Below are 26,532 nucleotides of genomic sequence, written 5' to 3' on the forward strand. Positions count from 1 at the left end.
ATAATTGTTTTCCGACCTTACCATGGGAATGGACCGAGGCTGGGGAATCGGAAAATCAAGCAACTCGTCCTGGATGGGATGGTAGGATGGATGGATTAACAAAGCGATTCGCAACGACATTAACATTTTCATCAGACCTCGGGCTCAATTTCAGTACCATACCCAACGAGTTGACGTCGTAATCCATCATCGATGCCATTTAGTGAGTTGGGGGGGTGGGAGGCGATGAAGCTTTGAATTTTTATGATTATTATGTATTTGTGCGTTGCGAGGGTCTACCGCGGGGCAGAACCTGCAATAGATGGCTTACTATCAGCGATTCCGCTGACTTAACCATTTATCGCAACTCATGGCGCACGTTTCTCATTAGTCTGGCTTCCACCACCATCGACACACATCCGGCTCCATTGTTGTCCGCGTTCTTGAACAGTGGGGATTACTTGTGAAAAGGGTTAAATTCTGGGATCAGACCTTTATATGACTATATACTTTTGTTTTGCTAAAGTAAAATCGGATAGAAAAAAGCTGGCACGCTCTAAGTTATTGATTTCTGATCTAGAACGCATAACACATACCACATCATATTAAATGAAATTCTAAGAGTAGAAGGAGCTTATTTGAGCACGTTACGGAGTCAGCAATCCTAAAAATGAAAGGGGATCCTATAGGGTTTTCGAAAACCAATCATTTATGAAAAGTTTTCAATCTTGGGTTATCTGATATATGTATTTCTTTGAGAATCATTAGTTGTGCCCCCTATCGACTTTTTCGTACCCATTGTGCTTGCGCTCCATTCGGTGGGTGGCAAAGTGGCAATAATGATGACTGACTTCTACAAAGACACCTCCTTCCATTTGCCTCCTGCCGGCGGACTGTGAACACGTTTAATCCGCTTGCCACAGATTTCTATCACTGTCATGGCTGTTTGTTGTAGCCAGTGCCCCCTGTTAATGTCGCCGGCATTCGAGCCAAGCCCGGCTGCTTGTCACAGTCTGCTATTGTCAGCGAACATCGATACCGCCGGCTGTGGCTTCGTCCTGCGGATGAAAACGGAGCTGTTTTTATTTTGTATTTCCCGCTCCTATCCCGGATCCTTTGGGTTAACATCGACGCCAGTGTCGGATCTGTGCGCGGACTTGCCTCTTTTTTTTTTAATGATACACAATTAGTGGGATGATAAATGGTCTGTCAAATGCAGCATCATCAGGAAGAAGCTGAGCAGAAGCCAGTCAACCCTGGTCATCCTGTACACTGCTGCAAAAAATGCAATTCAAATTTAAAATCTAAAGAAACATAAAATAATGAATGAGTTATTTCTTATCCTGTAAATATTGATAATGACTTGGAGTTATTAAACATTAGTGACATCGTTTTCCATTAAACTAAATGATAGTAAGAGATTTTCCCAGTGTATTTTCACTTCGCTTCTTAATAACAGTACTGAAGTTGGCCTGCGCCTTTGTTGTAGTTTTCCCATTGATATTAGTAGCTTTCTTTGTAGCGCCAAGTGAAACGTATCGGACAGATAGAAAAGAATAACAAAAAAAGATATATATATATATATACATATATTTGTTGGAAAGGGAATAAAAATAAAGTTGGCAGCGAAAGGAAAATAAACTAATGATGCCAGCACCCAGATATTGGATATTAATTGCTACAAATAACAAGATGCGCCGGCTGCATTCTGCGTCTTTGGCAGCCCATGGAGCAAACCATGGAACCCCCGAGCGAGGAAAGCGACAGAATCAATTAAAACGACTGAAATAAATTGTAGACACAAAGTACGACTAAGCAGTTGGGGGCAAACTGTCTGCCGGACGGATATAGCAGGAACTAATTCTGATTAGTGTCGTCAGAGTCCCGGCAACTGCAACCCCAATAAATTAGGGGGTGGAAATCAGCCTGATATCTTGATAAAATTATATACATTTATCAGAATGACTACTTACTTACTCGTATTAGAACGTACTGTGAATTGGATGAAAGTACTGAATGACGTCATAGATCATAGATAAATTTATTTCTACAAAGAACTATTACGTTGAGTTCTTAGGTATAAAAAATGTTTTACTTACGTCGCAATCCTCTTATTTGAGTCTCAACAAGCTCTCGACCACATCCTCCAGTACTACTTGTATAATTGCTAATCAAAAGGGGGAGCTCCGCCAATGGACATCTTCAATAATCCCCCATAGTGCCTCCTCGCACTATCCGGAAATGCAAATGCCATGGCTTTCAAAACTGGAAATTATCGTTAGCAAATCAGGTTGCCACAACGGATCGGATAACGTGGCACGTTGAGTGTTTGCCCTGTGATTCGATTTCACTGCTGGCGACATCAAAGTCGCCGGCCTAACGTAATTTGCATGGACCATGACTATCCGAGAGGCATTTCTTGTTGGCATTCGTGTATCGTGCAACTAAACGCACCCGCATTGTTATCGGATTGCAAATGATGTGGGTGGAATGGGTGTTGGCTGGATGGTTGATGGTTGATTGGGGTGTATAATTTGGGTGGCTGCAACTTTCCATCGAACTTGACTGGGTGTTGGAATAACTGACTATCCCAGAGGGTCATTTAACGTTTGGATTTTTCATTATTAGTTTCTGCGGTTTTATTACGATTCGGTAAATTTAATCGTAACCACATTGATTTGCGGGCTGGTTGGGAAATTCTATAGTTTGAGAGCTTATTAGTTGACATACTCAATCTTTTGAAAATCTGTATTTCAAGCATCGGCTTGATAATAAAATATTAAAATAAAACACAATTATGGTTTAATTTGTTAAATTTATGAGTTCAAGTAGATACAAATAATCATATTTTTGAAGCGATTTGTCAGCTGCCGCTGACCACAGCTATAGATATTATTTTGAAATGAATTAAACTTTAATTATTACAATTTATGAGCTTAGATACAAACCAACAGATTTATTGAGCAATCAGTTTTCCAGTTTTTCCAGTTTATTAACAGATACAACTTTCTTTATATGGGGTTTAATCCTAATGCTACCATAGATACAAACCAAAAGATTTATGGAGCAATCTCGCTGTCAGTTTCTCCTGTACTAGTTAGATAGTTGGATTTACCCCATCTCCCTTTTGATAATGTTCCTCTAAAATTTCCCGAGATGGTCTTCTATCTCGTGCAGGACCACAAGTAGCTGCCATACTGATTGCCTGAATGGAGCGTGAGATTCACACGCATAAACCTCTTCGCAGTCACCTGTAGAAGGGCGATGCCACTCGAGCACGGTTACTTAACTTTTACCGCCGCCGTGTTTTCCGGGGGATGAAAGGAACCGCAGAAGACGGCGAATGGCAACAGCAAATGCTGGCAGGTTGTTATAAGGAAAGCCCCCCAGTTTCGTCCTTTACTGCGCCAGGATGCGAAAACTCACTCAAAATAAATGCGCAATTAATTTTCATGGTAAAACTCGACGGGAACTTGGACCAAAGGTTCAACTGAGTAAAGTGGTGAGAGTTCGGTGCGGGGGTGGGGTTGCAGAAATTGTTGTTTCCTACTACAACTTTTGCCATTGAAGGCAAAAAATAATAATAACAAGCTGCTCTGGCTCTGGCGAAAAGTCCACAAAACTTTGCTTAGAACGGAGGCAACAGAAAAAATGAAATCAAGTAATGAAAGGCAGCCAAGTAAACAGCTGCCGGAACATCAAAAAATATTCTTTTCAATAAAAACAAGCGTGTGAAATATTTATATACTTTTTCCAGTTGTTCAACTGTACGCACAAATTTTTGCAACTACAATAAGCATTTTAAGAAAAGAAATAGTTGTTTAAGTGTGGGGAAAATCATTGGTTATGTATGAAAACACATTTTGTTGAAAGTTTTTATGCATATAAAAAAATTGTCATATAACTTCTGTTTTCAATATAATTATTAAAAAAAATTGTAAAAAAAATCATTTTGAACGATGCTAAAAAATATGTTTAATTTCTTGCCGTGTGCACACTTATTAATTTATATTTCACGCAGAGCTTTGCTGAGTGAATATAAAAATGGAAATCAAAATATTCGGTGGCCACAAATGAGCAAAGTTTTCTTTCGCAGCTTTCACGTACTTTTTGTATTCCGTTTGTCGCTGTTTTTGTTGCTTCCACAACTTTGGGGCAAAGCTGCAGAATTTATTGCTTTCGAAATGCGGTTGCGCATAAATGTGCAGCAAGCAAAACATGAACAATAGAAGAATCTCTTACAACTGCGGTCTCGAATGGACCCGAACTCAAATGAAATGAAAAATCCTCACATAATTGCAAACGCGTGAGATACTTGCCAAATGGCAAAATTATGAAAATGAAATGGAAAAAGCTTTTCGCAGCCTCTTCTGGGCGGTTGGGAAAATCTCTTGGGTCCCTGGCATTCCCGCCCGAATTTTCTGTTAATTTTTTTTTTTTAATATTCCGTTCAGGTTTTTTCGCCTCGAAGGCATTTTGGCGCCTCGTCTTTGGGATTCGCCAACTATTGCCTTGATGCTCTGCCATCTTGGGTACATTTTTCTAATCAAATTCTTAAGCTATTAAAACTCTGTTCTTTTGGGAACAAATTGCTTTTTAGTATATTTTATGTGAATGCATAGCTTTAAATGTTATAGCTTATGGCACACATTTCACAATGGAACCCACTGAAAGGAGCTTAACTATTAAATGCATCAAGAACATAATCCCAACCTTTGGAGCTCACAGGAATATTTAATATTATTTTCCGGCCCAAACTAATCAATATTCGTGCGCAGAGAGCGAAAAGGACTTTAATTCCACATCAAACATGCATTGTTTGACGGTAGGCCCAGCATAAAGTGCATGAATATTTCATTCAGCAACTACCCGCCTCGAATGCAGCCCACATAATTGAGTGCTCTTTTATTTAACATGCAAAATTAATGACCGGGGTCTGCATGAATGCAATAAAACTATTAATCAATAAGCGCTCATATGCCCATTCACACAGTCTGAAGTGGCGGATAAAAAATGTGCAAGTATGAGAATAAAACTTTTGCCCACTTTATAAATTTAATGGAGTTTGCCAAAGCAGCACAGCAATTATATTTTCCAACTTTTTTTTACCAAACAGCAGTTTCAGTAGCTGTGTGAGTAATAGTTTTTTCTTTTTTTTTTGCCATGCGGTGTATACTCTTATTTAAGCACAGGGATTATAAAAATTTGTTTTCTGATTAAAATATCGTTATATGGCATATATGTATTCTAATAATCTTTTAGGGATTGCGATTTGTATACGATATGGTTAAGTGCGTTAAATTACTTATAACTTATTAGTATAATTGTGGAAATGTTGTGTGATGATATCATTCATAGACAGCTTTACAACTTTATATGTACGAAACATTTTTATAGCTTTGGTGCATGAAAATATTCTTGCATATTTATTATGAACATTAAATGTGAATGCTAAATAACTTTGGCATAATATCATCTACATTCTAGAAGTAACTATATTTTTTAATATGTTACGAAGCGAAGTAAAAACCGGTTGGATTCTGCCGACTCTCTGAATGTATTTTTTTTATTTCCCCTTAGTTTTTTAGCCAGTTGTGAGTGGCTTTAGTTGGCCAAGAAAAAAAATATATATATGGCTGGTAGGGGGTGAAAGTACAATAGCGCAAAGTTTCAAGTGGACTCGCATGTTCTGGCAGGGGTGGTAACGTAGGGGGGTCGTCAGGGGTGGCAATGGAAAAGGGAATGGGAAGGGGGGGGATAGGGATCGGTAGAATGTTGGTCGTTGGCATCTGTTCAGCGTTGTGGCACATATTCCACTTTTGTCTTTTATTGCGTGTTGCTGGTCCCTGCAGCTTGTAGCTCAGCTTGGCTCCCCGGTTGAAAGCCCACCAGAAGCAGCATCAGCAGCAGCACCAGCTTGTATTTCATTGTTTTAAAACAATGTTTCCCCATTTGGCTGCGCTGCTGACTTTGATTTGCCATCCCGCTCGCACGCCCCTTTATTGTAGTACGTTCTTCTTTTTTTTTTTTTGCCCTTATGCCCACTGTGCGATGTGTGCTTTAAGGCTTTAAAGCTTTCGTATACGTATACGTTATGTGTATAACTCGCAAGCGATCGCAATAATCTAATTAGACTAAAGCTCTCGGAATCATCAAGTAAGCAGATAGTTATCGCTATGGGTTACAAGTTTGATATCTGGTAAACGGCAAACAACATCCTCGATAGTATAGTGGTTAGTATCCCCGCCTGTCACGCGGGAGACCGGGGTTCAATTCCCCGTCGGGGAGATGGATGTTATTTTTTTTATTATTAATTAAAAAGACAAAAAGTCATCTTAAGCAACAAAAGAGCCTATTTATATATTTTGAATGCGGACTTAAATGATTTCTGAAACATTTCTGAAACGTACATTGGGTGATTGACGTCGGCTCCACTTGCCTCATTAATATTTGTATGGGAATGTTGTGGCTGGGTGTTGAAAGCAATAACAATAAATTGCTTGCGAAAGAATAACGTTTTCGGATACTCCTTGGGGACTCTACCCGCTTCTACGAAAAGCAGGCAACAAACAAATTAAGGTGAAACTAATAAATTTTCAACACTTAACAAAATGCAAACACAAACCGAAACCTCCAACTTTAGCATCGTTTGTTGTTGGCTGGTCACGCCCCCTCCATCCACCGCCCACTAGAAAGGGAACTTGAAAATGTCTGGGAGGGCTTGGCTGGCCCTTTTGGTTGTTTCCTGTTTGTTGGAGCACATGGCGAACCTTAACAAAGTTTCTCCTCAAAATTAAGTTGCCTTCCTGGCTGCTATGCGAATTCAATAAATTTGCCTCAGGATATGTGGGTGTGCGACTGTGTGCGCGTGTATGTGTGTTTGTGTGTGTGCTTGAATGTGTTTTTGTTTGGGACAGGCAAAGCGAATTCGAGAATAGCAGCAGCAATAACAGAAACAAAACAGGATGAAGGGCGGCTAGTGGAAAAAGTTTGCCCAGATCCTGTAATATGAAGACCACAGAACGGAACCCAAAAGCAACATTTCCCATCAGGGACGTAAGCAGGATATTATCTAGGGGACTAACTAACTTTAATGTATGCTATTTAATAACTATCTTGATACCTGTAGGGTTTTTGTAATTTTAAGTCTCATTTTTTTCAACTGATAATATTTTTAGCAATCCGATATTGTCATGATATTGATATAAATGAGAATTCCATTTGAGGCTCTATCGTTGGTCTGATGCAAACAATGAATATTTTGCAGTTTCTGCCCCCTCCTTATACATTTTCCACCATTTTCAGCTTAAATGCGCAGTACACCTGCGGCTAAAGTTTCGGAAAAAATAATAATAACACAAAATTGGTGAAAAATTGGCAGCGAAAGGGTAAAGGAATCTGGGTTACAAACTTTTTCGAATTGTATTCTCGTTCTGTGTGAGCACATTTTTTTTTGTGTGCCCTCTTGTGTTTCCCTCAAAGGGAATTTATGCCAACGCGAATATTTCCATTGATTTTAGTTCTCTTTATTGCCATTTTGCCATTCGCAATATATAGAGGAACCCCAGCGGTATTTGCATCTTTTAAACGTTGTTTTGTTTCTTTGGGTTGGAACCCCTTGTCACGAGCAAATAAATTGCCGGCTTGCTGGAAAGCAATCGGACAAAAAAAAGGGCCACAACAGTTTTGGTGGGGTGGGGGGGTGGCGGAAAACCAGCTCGGGAAAACCAGCTGCAACGGAAGCGAGCGAGCAGCGAACCAAAATGGCAATATGCACAAAGGGGCAGGACCAGAATTCCATTCAGCTCCCAATTCCGAGCACCATTCGATTATTCATTTTAGCCGACAGTCGCCAGGCAACTGTCCAACACAGTTGCAGTTGCACAACACGATGTGCATTACTCAAATGGAGCTCTAATGGCTGCTCCAATTGAAAACTAATCAGTGAATTGAGTAAATTGACAAAAAAAAAAAAAACGAGGCGAGCGCAAATGGAAATCACTGGTCCAAGTGTGTGCTATTAAAAATTTATATAAATACAAACTAATGAAAGTGCTGCCAAAGCTCAATTGGAAAAAATAGTTTAATTAGTATTGAATTAAATTAGGTCGAGAAGATGTGCATGAAAATTAGGTATATTGGTGTATGGAAAGAAAAACTAACTATCTACATATATAAATAATATATTTATAAATACATAGATAAAGTCAAGTTAAGTCATATAAATTGCCGAAATTACATAACTCATAATCCATATACTAATGAAATCTTTTACTTTTGTATCTTTGCAGGTGTGTATCGTGTTATATATGAAGACTTCAACTTCCACTTGAACAAGTATCTAGAGGCGCTCTCTAAGTATACCTATAAGTCTACCTTTCGCTTCCCTTTAAACAACTGCACTCCATTAGCATCTCTAGAAACTTTAAGTTTTTCAATTCATCAGTTGCCAAGGTGAAAATTCCAAGGCAAAATTATTGCCTTTGAGAGGTCCCGAACCCGCCATGTCAAGTAGAAAGAACGAAAAAAAAAAAAATTGAAGGGAAACCGAACCCGAGAGACGACTTTAGCGTTTTACATTTTCCCCTGTTTTCCTCTTTCATTTTGACAAGCATTTTTCCAGCTCGCCCTTATCATTGTCTTTGCACTTCTTCTGAGCCTGTGGCGCTTTTATCTTTACTTTCAGTTTACTTTATATCTTTTGTACTCTTTATGTCTTTTGTATCTCTGGTACGTGTGCCGTACGTATTCAGCTGCGTAAAATTATAAAAGCCCGGCCTCTTTGGCCGATTTCAAAGCAAGCGTTTTTCCACCGAACCACCCATTCGGCACTTAAGACTTTCAGCTTCATCGGCTTTCCGTTTAAATAAATAAAACGCTGCGGAAGAAGTTTATCCCGACAAAGTGCTGAGCGGTCGGAAAATTCGTTGCAGGGACCTCGAAGAGCCACAAGTAGTCGAAGGAATCTAGAAGTGTGTATGTACATATATGCTATATATATGCTTTCATCATAAAATCATGCACAATGGCAATGATGACATTGACGAGTTGAATTTTGAAAGCGTTTCCTAGGACTTAACTCAGTCCCCTTTGCTTTGTCCTTTACTAAATCCTTCAACTAGAATCTACTGAATGGGTAAATAAATCCACAGGAGTCTAAAACTGAGAAGTCTAATGAATTACACAATGAAATAGGTTGCTTATTCTGAAGACATCATGTTTTATCAATACATCATTTGTTTCCATAAAATCGATGCAAAGCAATTAAAAAGCCGTTTGCTAGTTTTTGAGATAGTGGCGATACGACCATTCGTTATGACACTCATATCAAAAATCTTTAATCGACTTGACAGTCGAAAAATAAGGACATCACTATTTTTGGACTTTTCAAAGACTCCAGAAAGGCAGGTTGTGCCAACTGGTGGCCGCAATTCGAGGCAGATGCATCGATGCAAATTGGTGGGCGGTTCACATAGCATAGCTGCAAAGTTAAGTCCTCGTCCGCGGACGTTTGTGTATGTGATTCGGATAGTTGCCAACGCTCGATTTAGCACAAGCTACCCTCAGAGATGCGAAGTACCTAAAGTTATTTTTATGTAGGATCTAAATTACATAAGGTACGTTTTTCCTGGAAAACTCTTAAGCAAGAAATTACAATCAGCGAATTGTGAATTCTTAGTTAAATATGACAAAACAAATTCTCTGATTATATATGTACATATAAAAACATTTTTATAAGTATATTTTGCTGTTTATTGCTGAATGGCATTTCTATTAAGTTTGTTACCTTTTTTTGGCACACAACCCCAGGTCAATTAAAGAAATTGTACCTTGGTCTGGTCATCACTGCAGTTGGCACTTTATGTTAGAGTGCGCGTGCCACGTGAACCACAAAAGACCGGCAAAGCTGATTCCGCCCGGTGGCAGCGTCCGTTTTATGGGTCATTGGATCATCAGTAGGGTAGCAGGAGGGTGATGCACTCACAGAATAGGGGACTAGAGAGAGAGGAGGTGGTTGAATCCGGATCCGTACTGATGAAAAGCGCAAAGTGAGCGCATAACCTACATGCTGCTGTCACGGCACTGAGATGGCTCAGCCACGTCGAGATGAGCCAGGCAGATGTCCTTCGAACGACAGGCAAACGGCATCATTAAACAGGAGCAAAGTGCCCATCCTCGTCGTCGCCATCATCAGCTTCATCATCATCCGAGCGGAGCACCAGTTGGCGATTCCACCGAGGATGGGCCATGTATTGTCATGTGGCAATACACATCAACTTCAGCACGTGCTTGCGCCTTGGGCACTGGGAGAAAATTAAAAACCAGGGTACTCAAAGTCGTTAAACATTTGAGACTTGTGCTTAAAATTCAAAGTTCACTGATTATAACCCAATATCTAGCTAGATTGTAATTTTTATTTAAGGAAATAGTCAACTTTAAACGTAATTTTTCTTATTATTATTTTTTTTTTTGAGAAAGTCTTGTGTTCTATATGTTCTATATTGTAGAGATAACTATTAAAATATAATTTTTGAAAACAACGGTAATAGGCTTTAGCCCCTAAAGTCTGTCTCACTTTATGGGTTTAAGTTCGTTTTAGTATGATTACCAGTTCGTACGGCTTGAACGTGTCCTATCGCTGTGAAAGCCTCACGGTTTGCGAGAAATTTTCTTCCTGTATAAAATGCATCGTACACATGTTTGTATCATCTGCTTGCCGCTCGTCCTGACATTTTGGATTTCGTGCCGAGCATTTCTTAGGTGGCATCTCCTTTCTGCCGCGCCACTAAGTGCAGCCGATTTATGGGGCAACTGCAAGTCATTGTTTGATTGTGTGCGTGCCCCAGTCACTCCTGATCAATTACACCCGCCGACATTTGTTTGAAGGGTCGGGCCCGGGATCCTCGAGTCCTTGGAGTCGGGTGGAACCCCCAAACAGACAGGCTTTTAAACCGGGTCGTGCCCATATTTGTGTGCAAGCGGCATATCATTGTCACTGTAATAAGTGACGCGTGTACTTAGTGCATACACCTGAGTCCTGAGATCCTAATAGTGCTGGCAAGGCAGTCGTTTCTTAGCCAAATATAGAAAGTTCTTAGTCGAGAAAAGTTACTACTATTTGGTATTTGTTATAAAATTATAACAATTAACAGGGTACAAAAAGCGCATATCATTGTCTTTGTAATTGTCAAATCTATTAAATAAGCTACTTGCAGTTGTAATAGCTTAATATTTATATTATTATAGTCAGTTAATATTATTTTTTAGCTATTACTCACAACCTAGCTACTTTTGCTATACCGGCAATACCAACACTACCTCAGTGTCAGCTTGTGATTCATTCTCATGTGCCCCAGTTGTTGTAAATGGATGTGGGTACGGGTGGGTACCCGGAGCTGAGTTACCTGCACCTGACTGAACAGCGCCCAGGTACATGCCCCCATCTCGTGTTTGTTTAGGCACATGTAAAGCACATCTTATCAGAGTCATGTCGCTGTGAGTTTGGGTTCCAGGAGCCAAGATCCGGGATTATGCGAGTAAACAGCACATGGCTGGGCACAGGATGGGGATGTGAGACTCAGTGGCATCATTTAGACCCTGTTTGGATAACACATCACGTTCCTACGAAAAGGGGATGGTCCCTAATGACGATGAAATGTACACCTCAAAGGAAGAGTATTCTTAATTTCAAGTATTTCAATTTTAACAGCGAAAGTAAGAAAGATTAATGTACATTTTTTAAAAATGCAGTAAGAGCGCAGAAATAACAACGAAGTGTACTTTAAAGGAAAACATTTCAAAAGCAACGATGTGGCCAATATTTCTGCTCTTACTTAACTTCATTTCTTCCCTGCCAACTTTCCGCCATTTAATCGAACATATTTATTCCGCTGAAATTCTCGCACTTGGTTGCAAACATACATATGTCGTCTGGTGGAATTCTTTGGTTTCCTTATGCGGAAACACCTGGTAATTTGTTGTGACATTTTGTTGTCATTAAGCAACCCAACTGTGGCCCATCTGATGTTCCAACAAGCCGCGCAAGACATCAGGAAGGGTCGCGCCGGGTCGGGAAAATGCGTACTTTTCCGATGGGTGCACAAAGGATATCTGGAAAGCAGGGCGCGATGTGCGTAAATAAATGCAATATAATACAATAATAATTAAAGCGGCATGCAATACGACGCCGAGGTCCTGCAGGTGCATATCCTTTGGTTCTTGTAGCGCATGTGCCTGGCGTTAATTGCTGCATAAATGACATGGAGTTCATATCCTGTCACAGTTCGTGGCAACCGCAGGTCGCTGAAACGACCTCGATGCCCGCAGCTCCGGCTCTTTTGGACTAAATGAATTTACAAGCCTTTACGGCATTTCCTTTAACGTCTCCCGATTAATTTTATTTGGCTCGAAACACACTTGTCCGCAGCGAAAAGTAAGAAACATGTTGATATATTGATTTTACTCAATTTTAAGTAAACCCAGTTGTTCATTTCAGCTCCGTTACGATACTGAATTTATGCATTTCCTTTATTTTAGAAACCAATTTTTTGTATCTCAGGATATAGAGTGTTGTAATAATAACAAATACCTCTGTTTGTGCTCTGTGTAAATATGAAATGTATTTTTACTGGCGGCTAAATGAATTCCGCAACATTTACATAATTCTTTTTACGAGCTTTGATTTTTTAATAGAGTTTTTTCGTTTATAAATTGTTGATGAATTCGAATGTAATTGGCATACGATTTGAAATTTTAATGACGCTTTCAAAGCATCGAAAAAATGGGAATCCGGCGGCTTCAAAACTATTTATTTTGCGGAGGTTTTCCTCGCATTACGTGGAATTTTCAGTCGTGGCTTTCGTCACATGCTAAATAAATTTGATTTGGTCAAAATTGTATGCATTAAAATGGAAAAAAAGTCTACGATGTGATAAAACTATTCACCACTGATTGGGGGTAGTTTTAACGTGTTTGGTTTTTTGTTTTGCTGTTACATCAAACAAGACAATTTTGAATTATTTTGTTTAGCTAATTGAGTTGACTGCTGTGAAATCAATTAATTGGTAACGTGAGATGTATGTCAAAGGGAATTTCACCTACTCCAAATGGCCTAATAAGCCAATCAGTGTCTACCTAAAACAAATTAAATGCAAATTGCGTAATCTCACTTATCAATCGCATTCACACCTGGAATTCCGAAAATCCCTATTAAATTACGGCGATTCGCCGCAAAGGGCGTAACTCCATCAAGTTGCAGACATCAGCGAAAACGAAATTGACAACTTTGGCAATGACGCAATGGAGGCAAGGCAAAACAAAGCAAATCAAAAATTGCCATTGAACCAAGTGGAGGGGGATGAAATGGAATGGAGCCACTGCTCCGATAAGCTGAAATTCGAAGGAGATGTGTCCTGTTCCCAGGGTCAGCTCGCGGCATTCATTTCAGTTTTGGTTTCGAGGTCCTCCGGAAGAATAAACTCCAGGATCCCCTGAATTTTGGACGCTTGCCGCTTGCTATTTTCTCCCATGCCGTTTGTGCGTCGGATTCGGTTTCGGATTCCGATTCCGATTCGGATTCGGATTCAGATTCTGTCTGGTCTGGTCTGGCCATTTGATGTGTCCTCTGTCGACCGTTGGCGTTCATTTCAATTAAATGCAAATCTCAACGAGGGATTTTTTCTTCTCCACACTTTTTTTTTTGTTTCGGCCGCCGTGTTATTGTTGCTTTTTCCCGGGGTATGTGGAATCGTTTCCAAAGTCGGGAAATGCTTTTCACGCGTCGCTGCATTTTGTTTTCCGGCAAGCCAAGCCGCTTTTCTCCTTCTACCCTTGAGCAGTGAACTTTACTTCTTTTTTGGCTTTCATATAATTTTTATGAGAGGTGTCAGGAATAAATTTGCTTCGTTTTCTTGAAGCAAGGTCCTCCTTTCATTCAAGACAACTATCGGTGTTGGTTTTTTTCGTTGAAACGTGAAATGAAATTTCCAATGGTGTTAATGCAAATAAGTAAAACGTAATTTTCACATTTATTACACTTAATTTATAGCTGGTACAGTAAAAACAGGGTTAATTATCGTTTAATGTCCGAATAGAAAGAATTTTTCATTGAGCGTGATTTTACAACTGGTTAATTTAACAATGGAATATTTTTTCCTCATAATAAACTTAGGAGTCCAGAAGACCTCCGCATTGTGTAACTTCCTTCCGGAAGCCTTTATTATTGACAGACTGCATTTGCCTTTCTGCTGAGCGCTAGTCCCGGCGTTTTATGGCCATTTTCTCTTATTTCTCTCGGCAGCACTAAGAGCAACATTTGACTTGCATTTAAAAAGAGGTTTTTGCATTTTTAATGCCGCATTGTTGTCTGCCCAGCCGCTACGACCATTGCAAGCGAATGTGAATCTGAAATATTTGCCGGAAATGAGGCCTTGGCGAGTGGTCATCACACCTGTAAACGGACGCCATTTTGTTTGCGCGCGCCATCTTGGGGAAATATTTACCGTTGTAACCAGGACTGCCAACCTGTTCAGGAATTCCGCGAGTGCAAATGAAAAATTCATTAAGAAAATATTTAATAATCAACGTATTCGCCTTTTTTTTTATTTGGTTGGTGTGTGCGATTTGTTTGTGTGCGCAAGAGGTGGCGAGAAAATGCCGCAGGATCGAAAAGTTGACCATTAAGTTGGCCGGTCCTTGCACAGTCACGTTCGCAAGTCAATGTCAAACACGAAGGACTCCGGCCACTCCAGTCGCTAGATGTGCCCGTACGTCAGAAATTTTATTTTATTTTCCGTTGAATTTGCATAATTTCGAGCAGTCAGTGCCCGGTCCAGTTGATTAAAGTGATAGACTCTGACACGGGGTTCCCTTTTCTTTTTCCTGTCTGGCCGGTCCTTTGTTCAAATATACATACTATGCGAGTGTGCTCATGGGGAAACAGGAATTGGACTGGGACCGCTTCGCTTTCGGTGTATTTTTTTCTCTATTTTTTAGCTTGCAGTTTGCTTTTTGCAAAGTCAAGGTAAATATTAGATTTTTGGTTGCGGAATTTCTCGCTCTTTTCCGGTTCCACTTTTCCCTCTATGCAGATGAACGTGTGTGTATGTGTGTGTGTGTCAGGACGGTATTGTGTGCAGATGTAGGTAAGGCAAATATTAGCTTACAATTTTGGGCTTACAAAGTTTTTGGCCAGGTCGACAAAAGGCCCGCGGTGGCATTAAACAAAAGTTGGACTTGTAGCACAAAAAGTGCTTCGGGCGACGTACAGCAGGCTGAGTAATGAGATGGGCTGGCTGGCACGGGCCTTTTGTGAGTGAGGAAAAGCTTCAGGGACAACAAATGAGAATCATTATCATACAAATGAGAATGGTTGGGAGCGATGGCTAAGGTCTTGAAAATCGTCTTCAAAACGAACTGAGTAAAAAATGAAACAGAGATTTCGCTTCAAAATCATAAGCAGTGCTGAAAGAATTTACAATAATGTAATAGTCCAAAATGCAAGTATTATACTAACTTAAAACCATAGCTATATAGTTTAAGCAAGAAAGCCTTTTTCACTTAAACGACTGAAAAACTCTATTTCAATCTACTCTTATTCATTATTTTCTCTACGGTTTCTTTAAGTTTTTTATTCTTATCACGTCATAGCATCCTGACTTGTTTGTCTATCCTTCTACCTTAAGCATTTCTCAGGTTTTTGTCTGCAATAATTATTTTTCCATTCGTTATTTTCATTTTCTCTGACTTTCTGCAGCTTTTGTCTTGTGTCCCTTTCCTTCGGCTACTATTTGCTGCTTTTGTTGCTTTTAATTACAAGGCAAAATTAAAAAAAAAAAAAATGTCGCTTCATTTGAAGGACTCTGTTGCGGGTTCAGGTTTTAACTTTTCTCATAGTTGGCACAGATCTCCTGCCCCCATCGCACCACCTTATCCTTAAAAAAGGACTCCCCCACATTTGCGCACATGTCCCGCGTGTCACGTTAAATGTCAAGCAAACAAAAGGCTCTTCTGTCTCGTGCATAAAAGCGTTCATTCTACCCATTAATTTTAGCATTCGTTTTTTGCCATTCTTGCCGCTTGTTTTTTATTCTCACCCGTTGAAATGAAAAGTGGACGAGCATGAAAAGAGTCCAAATGCGCTTTCAATAACCAGGTGGCATTCACCAGTCCATTTCCACGCACCCATTTCCGCGTTGAAAGGGACGTTGGACGTTGAAATACAAAAAAAAACGAGAAAAACTTTTTTGCTCTTTTGAGGTTGACCGAACATTTGCAGTTAAAAGTTAAAAGCTCACTGGAAAGGCAAAAAAGTTGGGGAAAATAAGAAAAATTATTTTTAGCTTCTGCAACATCATTGATCCAATGCTGGCTGGTGGTGAAATAAGCACTAAATGCGCGATAAAAAGATGAAAGCACTGGGATCTATGCAATCCAAAAAGGATTTCATTAAAAATGTTATGTATATGATTATATTAAAAACTTTCTTTTAAAGGCAAACGTTTTAAAGTGAGATTACTATTTTCGATAATCGTTCTTAGATCATTTTTTTTTTTGTGTTTATAAACTTAGGCATATTTCTTAAAGCGCGTTTATTATTTCACAAAAGAAACTACATAAATTATTGAAACTTCAGAGTTTACCTTACGGCTTAATCCCCGTGGCAACCGCTTCTCTTTTTATCGGCCAGACAGATGGATGAACTGGTTGCAGTTTGTGGCAAGGCAACAAAGGTTTTCCGGAACGGCTGCATAAAGTAGATGCAAATAACCAAAGTAAACAAACGACAAAAATTGTACTTGCAGCTGCTGATTATGTTGCTGTTGCTAAACGGGCCATTCTAAGTGCAGCTGCCCTTTTTTGCATATCAGCGGGTGGGAATGTTGCCATCAGGACAGGACTCCCAGCGTCATGCCCCGCGCCTCATTTCCCCATTTCCTTTTTTCCAACTTCATATGCGTTGGTTCCTCTTTGCAGCGCCATGTGGCTAAATATTCCACTGCTTTTTACGCTGCTGCCAGATAATCCGCTTGCCATTTTCCTTTCTTCTCAACTGCCTTTTGTCGCCTTTAACGCCGCCTAATTGCCTAATTAGGCATTTGCTGGCCGAACCAAAACCATCCGGCCATCTCATCTGTCTCCCAGCCAGCCGGCTTCTATCCACTCCCCATTGCCTGGTGCAATTTATTTATAATCCTCTTTTCTTTCCGGCTTCCAGGTCCCGAAGATGTACTGAAGTTTGTGGGAAACGAAAGTGTTGTGGATCACTTCAAGCTCGTCACCAAGGATGGCAACAGTCTGCTCATCGGTGCCAGGTAAGAGACCATTTATCCCATAACTTTACAAATATAATATCTTTGCGATGCGCTTAGAGGAGCACATATTGGGTTAAAGAATTAAATAACCAGCACAATTTAATCTTATTAAATGTGTAATCATTTTCCCCACATTTCGACATGTTGGTTCTTTGAAAAACAACTCCTGTCAATTATAAACCATTAAAAATAAAATGTGAGCTTAATCCTCATTGACCTAGCTGGCATTAAATTGTAACAAAAAACCATCGAGTTAAATTATTTATGAGTGGTACCCCCAATTATGTTCGCATTGGCTTTGTTACATTGTCAATTCCCCCAAGGTTGGATTCCTTGTAAGTCGGCGCCAAAGATTTGGAGTTGGTGGGAAGGGGAGAGTATCTCTGAAATTGGTAGGAATAGGGGCAAGTGAAAAATACACATAAAGCAAACTTCAATTTATTTTCTGCAGACATTGTATTTAATTTAAGTAGAAGATACTAGCATGTTCACTTCCCCATATACGTACGTACCAACATGACAAACTTTCTTGGAGCCGAAAATGGTTAGAACGCATGGGGGTTTTCGGGGGCATGAAGTCTACCCTTAGCTAGTTCTAGTGGCAACTTTGATTTTGCCGGCAACGCTGGCAAGAGAAACAGAAACAAAAACCAGTGCGAAAGGAAGCGGAAACTTTTGCAGCAGGTGCCCCAAAGATATGAGGAACTGTGCTAAAGTTTCCAGTACTTCCTTCTCGAGATATAACCCCAGAAGACTTAAAGGGTTGCTAAGGTTTTTCAGGCGAGACCCGGGTTTTTTTGGTTTTTTTTTTTTTTCGAAAGTGCGGGGTACGGTGGATTTTGTCGTTGTCAGAGACCACAAAATATGTTTGCTGCAAATGTTGGGTTTATTATATTTTGCCTAGACAATGCCAGCATATATGAGCACATAAACACACCCACATTACCACTCACACATGGACAACGCACTGACATACATATTAAAATGTTGCACACTTTTTGGGGCCCAACGAGACTTAATAAACTTGCTTCACTCGGGTGTCTTCATGTGTGTGATTGTGAATGTGGCGTCGTGTTAACTTTTTTAGTCGAAGAATGCTTGCAGCTTGTAATGAATGGACCGAATTCCTTTTTCAAATGGAACAATGGTAAAATGTCCGGACAGCGCTTCAACTTTAAATAGTTCGTGATCATTCAATGCACACATTATTAAATGGAAAGAATGCAGTTCTATTTTAACTACATAGCAGGCCATGTATCTTAGGAATGAGTTCTCATACATAATCTTATTTACTAAGGCTTAAATGCTGATGCCTAAATATAGGAGCAGAATTTCTCAATTACGTTCTAAACTAAAATAAATAAAGTCGGATACCGCTTTCTGAGTCGTTTTACTGCCGAGTAATTTACAATGTGAGGATAATGAGGCAATAAAATGCAAAACCATAACCAAAGCGGGAAAATTAAAGAAAACCCTCTTACTCATACATATACACACATACACACATATATGTGCTGGGTTTTTCTCCAGTCTTTATTTTTTTTTTGTATTTTCGCACGCATGAACAAATTTGTATGCCGGCAATGTCGTATCCAGAGTTGCCACTTACGTGATTAATGGATTTTTAACAAGTTGCACACTCGCATTGCGAAAGGGAATTCACACACGCACATATCCACTTATCAGACCCCAAAAGAGTCAAAGTAACCAAAGGAAAACCTCTTCTGCGACTGTCGGCGAAAGCCAAAAAGCACCACGTGTGTTTAAGTGTGTGCGTGGGCTTGGGTTTCCTAGTGTGCATGTATTTGTGGCAGCATGTAGTGTGTATGGCTAGGGTGGACCAACTAAACTAGGATGACAGGCGGAAATGCGAATGTGACACGCGTTTTGCATGTGAAACGTCATGAACAATGTTTAAAAAAAGGAAGAGTGTAAAGGGAAAGTTATGCCAGGCAACCATACACATACACCCAAAAACGCACCTTTTCCATGGCATAGCTATACCGTTACATTTCCTGTGGGGCAAGCAGGTACTGCGATGGGTGCTTAAACCCGCACATGATGTCAACCGTGCCAAAACTCCTTTAATTTACTTTCTTTCATTTTTATTAATTTTTTTTTATTCCCAAAAACCGACCAAACATTCTCTCTTGTTCTAATCATATAATATTAAACTAAGCTTTAAACTAAGATTTAGTATATTTAATTACCTTATCTTAGTCCAAAGAAAAACAAACAGATAAAAGAAAAAACAACAGATCTATAAAATATTTTTACCATTTCAATCATTTTTCATACAGTAATTTGCAATGTTGCATAAATGGTATAAAAGTAGATTACAATTTCCTTGTTATTACGTTTTATTTGTATTACGAATGTAAGCCCCCAATGGAACTGCAAACTTATTAGGCTAACTACCTTAGCCATTACTGTTCGTATCTCTTACGACACTTATGCAAATAAGCCAGAAGTGCTTGTCTAAACCAGGACACCTCCTTCACTATGCGCGTTGCGAAAACTCGGCGGCAAATACTCGTAAAGCTTTTCCCTCGCTTCTAGATTTTCTCGCTGCGATCTATAAATATTCCACGGCAATGCGCTCGACATGAAAATTGGGTTAACACATTAAGATGGAAAAAAATGTGCCAACGTTTTCCCTGCTGTCATTGCCACATTCCGTGCCATGCCATCCCATACCATCCGTTCCCATTTCCATTCCGTTCCACCCGCGCGCTTCCGTTCCATTCCATGCCGTTCATGTCAGGTTGGCAGGCAATCGAATGAATCGCGACAAAGGCGGAAATAAAATTGCTAAGCGAACAAAGGAAAATCCATTTCATTGCCCAACGGGCCTTGCTTCATTCGCCATCTCTCTCTGTCTTACAGTCTCATTGTGTCTGTCCTTGTCCCTCACGTTTTGAATTCGAGTGTGTTTTATATGCCAGCCTATCTTTCGGTTTTTAACGTCTTTTTCAACAGCGACAGAGCACAGTGGTCTTTTAATGTTTAAATATTAGGTTAAGCCAATAAGACAAACATCCATAAAACAAAACCTCTATATCACTATTTCAGCTTCTTGAGTGCTAGAAGTCAAACCAATTTAATTAATAATATTTATTTTTCACACATAAAGAAAAATTTTTGCTTTAGCCCCACTGTTCGCTTGCAATCGCGTATCCAATTTTTGTATGCAATTTTCCTTTTGTCGGCAGGTCTGCAAAATTCCTTTGCTCACAAACACGCACACAATCTCACGGCGTTGTCCATCTTTTATTTCATTTTGTTCTTATCCTGTAGCCTGCATTTGTGTGTGTGCGTCGAGTCCTTTGTGCAACCGCACAACAATCATTTCGGCACCGCAAATTCATTTCCGTTTGCGCTCTTTTTTGCTCACATCAGCGTGTGTATGTGTGAATGCGGCATGCATCCGCTAATTTCTGACGATTTAAGTCCATTTCTGCGTGGCCAAACCCATCAGAAGTTAGGATTGAAATGTAATCGTCCCGATGAATGGATTGAAGGATTTCGAATTGAATTGTCTGCTTGGCCATTTCACAGGCTTAAAAGCCTTGGGAAAGCGCACGCATTGTTTTCAATGGGCCATTGTTTATAGCCTAGTCAATGCCTGTAGCACACAAAATAGATTCGTGTAAAAGGTATTTCTTATGGACCAATGGCCATTGTTCAGAGGACCTTTGTACAGAACAGGATTGATTTCATTAATATATTGGCTTGGCTTCAAGTGAATATGTGATTTTATAATTAATTATGTGATTGTTAAATATATATTCTAAAATAAAAGGAAATTTATTCCATCATTGAGAATATGCTATTCTGAATACCACTGTACTTCACTTTTTAAACGAAATATTCTTATTGCGCAGTCAGCACATATTTGACAATTTCTAAAATGGACGACTGGGATCGAAGGGTAAGCAGTCTGGCCAAGAGTCATCAAATTAAAAGTGATTCGAAATGCAGTTAATATTTTATGTGGCTTTGCCAAGAATGTCCAATTTTGGCTACGAAATGGAGTTTAATCATGCTTATGGGACCACAATGATGAAATGCAATTCGCCTTGCCATGTTTGCCTGTGGCCAGGAACAATCGCTCAGCACCTGACTTGGCCAAAGGGCAAAAGTCAAATGCCACCACCTGGTTAACGGGACTGATTGGTTCGGTGGGTGACTGAGTGCATGGGTGGTGCCGTGGGTTGTACAACTACAACGATATCGAGTTGTGGGTCAGCTCAGCTCGGGCAATTCACATTTGGGTTTTTGGCATTTGACAGTTTCGACATTTTCTGCCTTCATTGAGTGAATGGCACGGTATAACGTGGCTCAGTTCGTAGTTTATTTGGTTGATTTGGTTTGGCTTGTTTGGGCCGGGCTTGTTGCACACATGCGAAAAAAAACTTTGGTCAATAACATGGAAATGCAAGCCCATTCAATTCATACACTTGAAAAAAGTTGGTGGAAAAAACCTCTAACTTTTGAATTTTTTTCATATATGCAGAGCACATTAGTAGCCAATAACATTTTAAGGCGGGAGGCTCATTGAATAAACCATTTGAAATGCTAATTTTGTTGCCAGTGTAAAATAGCAGCACACAAAGTCCTGAACCCTGAATTGGCTTAGTCAGCATCATCGAATGATGTGGAATGAAGTTGAAGTCGAAGCCATATCCCTGGCACAGTCAAAAAGTCAATGAAAAATGACAAAGGCTCAGCTCCAAATGGTGATGGATGTGAGTGAGAAAGGGGCTACCCCCCCTTTTTCTCTGTTGGACTTCAATATATTCTTTTTTTTTCGAAATGGCTGCCGTTTCAAACATTCGCACACGCACACTAAGACACCAAGCGCATGCAAATGGCGGCGACAAACATAAATTCTACCCAAACCAAGGCAAACCAAAAAAAGCCTTGAAAGCGAAGAAACATGAGATGTTCGCCTGATTTGCTTAGCTATTCAGAAAAGCCATTTACCGTTATGTCAACCCCCATATGCCACGCCCACGATATACGCCGCCCCCCCTCGCAGGCAGGGCTGCATCGGAATCGAAATCGGAATCAGGAGCAGCAGCAGCAGCAGCAGCATCAGAATCGGCATCAACGCATCAATGCATCAATGCATTCCGGAAGTCGAGTGTTCTTTTCTCTGATTGCCTTCGGGCATTCCTTTGGGGCGCTGATGACGTGTGACATTGAACGTTGCTGGCATTTTTCATGATGAATTCAGTCCTGCAATTTGCCATCTCAATTGGCCATTCAAAGGAAATTTATGGAGATAAGGAATTGATTTAGCAGAGCTAAGCAGTGTTTATCAAAAGGACTTGGAGACGCACAAAATATTTAAAATGGGTTTACATTACGTGTGCAAGTGTTATTTGTCTTTTGCGTATTGTTTTTAATATATCACTTGCATTCCAGTATACTTTTTAGTCTTAATTTATTCAGATATAATTTTTACTTTCATCTATTAAAGTAAACAAATTGAAGGCAGAGACAGGTAAAATGTTTTCTTGTTTAATGTAAATTTAAAGCAACATGAAAGTAACAATTTTTAGATGTAAAATTCAGACTTTGAAATACTATGTTACAAAGTCTTGAAACTCTTTAAAAATTTCCACGAAGGTGTTGATTGAAATCGAGTGTCAAGAGAATTTTCATTATTCAAGTGAATTGCCAATTTTGCGCCCGGCAATGATTTTGTGCTGTACGAACGAATCATTTTTCTTGGAATGCCTGTCTTTTTAATTTACATAATACCCAAAAATGTGCGTGTCACATTGAAATTTTTTATTTTCGAAAAGATAAAAAATACCAAGAAAACAAGCTCAACAATCCAATCAATCATTCAAGCGGTACTAAATGGAGAAGAGAGGGTGTTTTGTTGTGGGCCCAACCAAGGTCGTCCTACATTGCGTATGAGTAATTTACGACTTCCTTTCACGTATTTTCCTTTTAAGTCTAGACATATAATATTTGTTTGGAGATTTTGTTTTATTCTGTTTAGAACCAATACTTTTTGTGGGCCAAACCACAAAAACACCGATTGAAATGATGGCTACACCAGTTTTCATCATTCGACGTGCCTTTGAAGAGGTGGCTTCAATCTATTTTATGACTGTTGTTACCTTCTATGTGTATCCTCTTCTCAGAGGTTTTCGCGATGTCTTCTCGACCACAATGCTGTTATTTATGTTCATGTGGCTTTTGTTTCATGAAGAGGGTCCTGCGGGCGTGTTTTATTTTCCTGCTGGTTGTCCTTGTGGCTTTTGCCTTTCCGATGGCTGGCAACGTTGCGGATGGTTGATTTGCTTGCTGTTTTTCGGTTGGTTAACGGCTGGCGAATAATGAGCGAATTTTAAATGAATTCAAACTTATTTTAGGCAAGTAAATTATACATGCTTTGTGTTTGTCTGGTGTTTTGTAATTTATTTAACATTTCTGGTATTTTAAACGGTAGCGGATTGTTTTTGATAAATTTCTTCTTTGCAAAACATATTTTAAATTGAAATTATTTTCCGTATAAATGATTGGTACGTTTAAAATTTATATTTATATGCATATGTAGCTTCAAATCATTCCGTGTTCAAACGAAATTTGGCACATGTCTGTGTAAACCACGAATTATTTTGGGGCTTAATGGCATTACCACAAACCGCAGGAATTTCAAACCCATGGTCTGCCATCAAATGGTTACCACGCAAAGTGTTGTTTTGCCTGATTTGCCTAGTTATCGTTAGCAGACAAGCTCGTAAATTTGCTTCCTGCATTTATCCTTTTATTATATTTGGTTTCATGCATGTTGTGTTTCGGTTTAGATTGGGTGTACACATTTAGAAAGTTTATACCGAGTTATTGTTAGATTTTTAGTTAAATAACATACGATAGATTGTCTAGTTTGTATGAAATTGACTGGAGTGTTAATTACTTATCGACTGATATTTAAAAATTAAATTTTCGAAATTTTAAGCATGTTTCCGCCAGGGCCTTTAATATGCTCGTTGGTATTGCAGTTGCCTCATTATCGCCAGCGTTTCATCCCACTAAAATGTAAACTGTAAACGGTTTTCCAAGAGAGGAACTCCCCACCACATATTCGCCTTTATATTTGCCAACTGCGCTTAAGCTGCATAATAATAAACTGCAAAGCAGCGGCAACAACGAGCATTGCTAAATGTGCAACTGCAACAAGGATGGCAAGAAGAACAACAACAGGGCCAGGATAATACGAGCCAAAGCAGTGGAAATCCTGGCGTAATCGTTGCGTTCACTGCTGGCAGGCAACAACAACAGCAACTGGAACAACACTATGCCGTGTGGAAAATATTTATGAGCTCGGTTTTCACGCCAAATGCGTTCTTTAAAATGCTCCACTCCACTCCACTCTACACACACACACACACACACACAGAGCACACGCACACATATATGGCCTTACCATTTCCCTTTGCTTTCACCTCGCTTTGGCATTTTCCGCGACATTTTCACAAGCGCTTGCATTGCTTGTTGCACTCTGCAATAATGTGTGTGTTAGTGTGCTCCTATGTGTGTTAAGCAATGCGCTAAAGTGTTCATGTGTTTGTGAGCGTTGCAAGCCGACAAGCGACAGCAACAACAGCATTCTGCCACAGGAGCAACACCAGCAATTGCAACACCCTTTGACCCAATTTTTTATAGCCTACTCTTACCACATCCAATATACAAATATTTTATTCGAGAATAACATTTAAAAGTTATTTAATAGATTATCCGACAAAAGCAGAGTTTTTTTGAAGTTGATAAAAAAATTTTAATTAAAATTCTATATCAAAGCTTATATAAAATACGCACTGCCATGTATTTTAACTGAAACTAAATGTGTTTTCAAATAATTTAACATTTAGTCTTGCGATATTTCTTATTTTAAAGCAGCGTATTCGAAGTTTGTCTTCGGTGATACTTCCTTCCACTACGAATCCCTTAACCTATCACCAACATTCGAGCCATTCCACCTGCCTTTCTAGCCCGGTTCCAACCCATTATGTCGACTGTCCCCTTTATATGCTAATTTGGTTCGGCGCATTTTATGTGTACATATGTACCGGCGCATATATCCATAGCCATATATAGTTCGTCCTGCGAACAGGAGGCGCTGACATTCGTGGGCTGGGGGTGGGGGAGTTAAGGGAAGTGTGCAGCTGCAGCAACTTTGCTGATTTTGCTGGCATTCTACGATGTTGCTGATGGTGCACATTCACGTTCGTTTGAAGTTTCTGTTCGCCGTTGTCATAATTAAAACGCGCTGCATAATTGCCAAACAAAGGTTGTGTCCTGTTCGGCGTAAAGTCCTGTCCTCTATGCCACCGAAGTTGGTCATTCGTTTGCCTCAGTTTTAGTGATTTTATCCCAATATTTGAAGAGTACAACTCCAAAACGGACCAATATCAAATACAGCACGCAAACTAAGCACGGATTATATGGAATATATATATATATATATTCATATTGATTTTTGCGTTGTGCTTTTCTGAGAAAGATATGAATTTATTTCCAAAAAATACCCCTATGGTAAACCTATGCCATGTTTGATACAATTCATTTCGTTTCTTAACTAGAAACGAAGCTTTGCGCAATTTGGCCATCTGTATGCAAGCCCACTGCTCTCACGCAAATAGTATCTGCATATCTATGTATTTATTTAAAATTTTACGCTCCTTTTGCTGCACTCAGACCAAAGCGTAACAAAAAAAAAAAAAAAAAAAAAAACACAAAAAAAATGGGGGCAAATTTGAAAAGTTTCGATAAGGTTATGCAGGTTTTTCGGGTAATATTTGGGTGGTGATGGTGCGATGGCTGATTCCCGTATTCGGTAGTCATAAAGTGTTCGACCGAAGTGCACCCACAGCAAGGTGGACTAACCAAACCCACACAGACACACTCATAAATACACACACACACTCGCACTCACACGTAGTTGCGGTTTCAATAATCAATGAGTTGATTTTATGAAATTTTACCCCCTACACCTCGAATTCCAGGATGTGACACGCCCATCCTTGCACACCACTTCATTTTGTGGGTCGCACTTGGACACACGAACATGCACCGCATGTGTGTGTGTGTGTGCAATTTTATTAACGAGAATTTTGGAATTTCTGCACAAATATCACATTCAAGCCGACAGTAGGGTGAAAGGTTTAAAAGGAAAACAAAACATAGACCAGAGGCTTTTTGTGGTCCTGGTCACAGGCTG

The 26,532-nt window shown here is 39.7% G+C and overlaps 1 protein-coding gene and 1 non-coding gene across 8 annotated transcripts in view; both read left to right on the forward strand.

Annotated features, from left to right (window-relative positions):
• Positions 1-26,532, forward strand: part of Sema1a (Semaphorin 1a) — a 129,895-nt gene that overhangs the window by 71,686 nt on the left and 31,677 nt on the right. For all 7 annotated transcript variants that reach the window (NM_135399.5, NM_001201802.2, NM_001273337.1 and 4 more), the window contains one exon: positions 17,195-17,291. In NM_135399.5, coding sequence (NP_609243.3) covers positions 17,195-17,291 — 97 coding nt within the window. The remainder of the gene's footprint in view (positions 1-17,194; positions 17,292-26,532) is intronic.
• Positions 6,196-6,267, forward strand: tRNA:Asp-GTC-1-6 (transfer RNA:Aspartic acid-GTC 1-6). Its single transcript has one exon. It is a non-coding gene; the product is annotated as a tRNA-Asp (tRNA).

Source organism: Drosophila melanogaster, chromosome 2L, assembly GCF_000001215.4.
Source record: "Drosophila melanogaster chromosome 2L".
NCBI lineage: Eukaryota > Metazoa > Arthropoda > Insecta > Diptera > Drosophilidae > Drosophila > Drosophila melanogaster.